The sequence below is a fragment of the Echinops telfairi genome, unplaced genomic scaffold, assembly GCF_000313985.2.
Source record: "Echinops telfairi isolate 266 unplaced genomic scaffold, ASM31398v2 ScPeMD7_7401;HRSCAF=8416, whole genome shotgun sequence".
Lineage (NCBI taxonomy): Eukaryota > Metazoa > Chordata > Mammalia > Afrosoricida > Tenrecidae > Echinops > Echinops telfairi.
Window position 1 is genome coordinate 4,584,405 of NW_022111301.1, and position 1,591 is coordinate 4,585,995.

General features: G+C 50.0%; 1 protein-coding gene across 1 annotated transcript; it reads right to left on the bottom strand.

Annotated features, from left to right (window-relative positions):
- Positions 1-489: 489 nt before the first annotated feature.
- On the bottom strand, positions 490-1,203 carry LOC101658372 (39S ribosomal protein L20, mitochondrial). Its single transcript, XM_004709775.2, has one exon. It carries the CDS (start codon positions 1,146-1,148, stop codon positions 699-701), a length of 450 nt encoding a protein of 149 aa, XP_004709832.1. The 5' UTR covers positions 1,149-1,203; the 3' UTR covers positions 490-698.
- Between the last annotated feature and the right edge of the window lie 388 nt (positions 1,204-1,591).

Consider the following 1,591-nt stretch of genomic DNA (forward strand, 5'->3'; position numbering starts at 1 on the left):
TCCTGGTAGTTGGGGGGAGGAAGCGTTTAAGAACTAGAGGAAGATTGTGAGCTTCATTGTTGCTATACTGTACCCTAAGTGACTCATCTCCCCACTACCCCTCTGCAAGGTATGTCCAGTTGTCTGGAGATGGACATTGGGTCTCCATCGCGCACCACCCTCATTGACAAGGAATTTGCTTTTTCTACATCCTTGTGAATTCAGGGGGGGGGGGGGTCTGACACTGCCTCCCCAACATTCTTACACCTGGAGAGCTCTCCTTGGAGTCCTAGTGCATATTGAGTGTAATCCTCTCCCTATCTTGGGCTTTGCGGGTAAGTGAAATCAGGTATATCATAGAGAATAGTTACTCATTATTTTTGGATTAAAAGTAGAATTTTGATATAATATTAAAAATTCATACACTCAGGCATGCAGGATCTACTCATGTTCCAGCAACAATAGATCTGTGACACAGGGTTTTATTTCTTTTTTTTTTTTGCAAAGTAGAACAGCAAACCAGCTTTATTTGCAGGATCTGTATCTAACCAGCCTGTGGAGCTCGCCCACTAGGAGGAGGCTGGACCCTTTGCTTCCAGAGGTCTGTACTCAATTGCGTCCATTCCTCTTGCTATTTCAGGGTCTGTGACCATTGGGACATACATCTCGGAGGTCACACTGCCAAGGCAGGAAGGTCAATGTGCGCGGTGGGGGGGTGCTCAGTGGTAGTGCGTCACTCGGGAGAACACGCCTTCCGGTTCCTTCCAGTCTCCCAGAGCAGCAGCAAATCCCTCTTCTCGCCTCCTTTTGGCCAAAGCCGCCAAAGATTTAAAAGTCTTTGGCTCGTAGGTGGCCAGGTCGGCAAGCACTTTCCTGTTGAGCTCCACCTGGCACTTAACTAAATTGCCAACCAAAGCTGGGTACTTCAGGCCATGCTCCTGGGAAGCAGCTGTGATTCGATTGATCCAGAGCGTCCTCATGGTCCTCTTCTTCACTTTCCGTGCTTTGGTGCATTTCACAAAGGCTCGAATCACAGCGCGGATCGCCAACCGGTAGCACCGATTCTTCCTTCCCCGGAAGTGCCGGGCGTGCTTCAGCACCTCCTGGATCCGCCAGTAGCGGTCGGTGATGCGGTTCCGCAGCCACAGCTGCGCCGAGAGGAAAACCATGGCGCCCGCGGGCTCAGCGTCCGGGCTGCTCAGCAACGCCCGCAGAGCGCCGCCATATTGCGGGGGGCGGAAGCCCACAGGGTTTCATTTCTTGATGTTTTTCCTTAAAATATATAAAGATACAGATGGGGTGAATTATTTAATTTGGCTCTTTGGAAGATAGTGATGTTTCATTGGTGAGTAATTGTTAACAGGATCCATTGTGAGTGCTATCTGCTGAGTGTACAATGAGCCCTCTGAGAATCAGGAGGGGGAAGTTTACTGCCAGCCATAGGCAGTCATAGAGCACATCTACTGAGATTTCCACACAGTGAAACTCGATCCAGAAAAAAACTAGGACATCAGAGGAGAGGAAACTCTGCCACAGCAACTAGAATCAGGAACCGGAGCATCAGGCAAGAGAGATGGGCTTTCCAGTCCACAGAGCCGGTAACGCTGAGTGG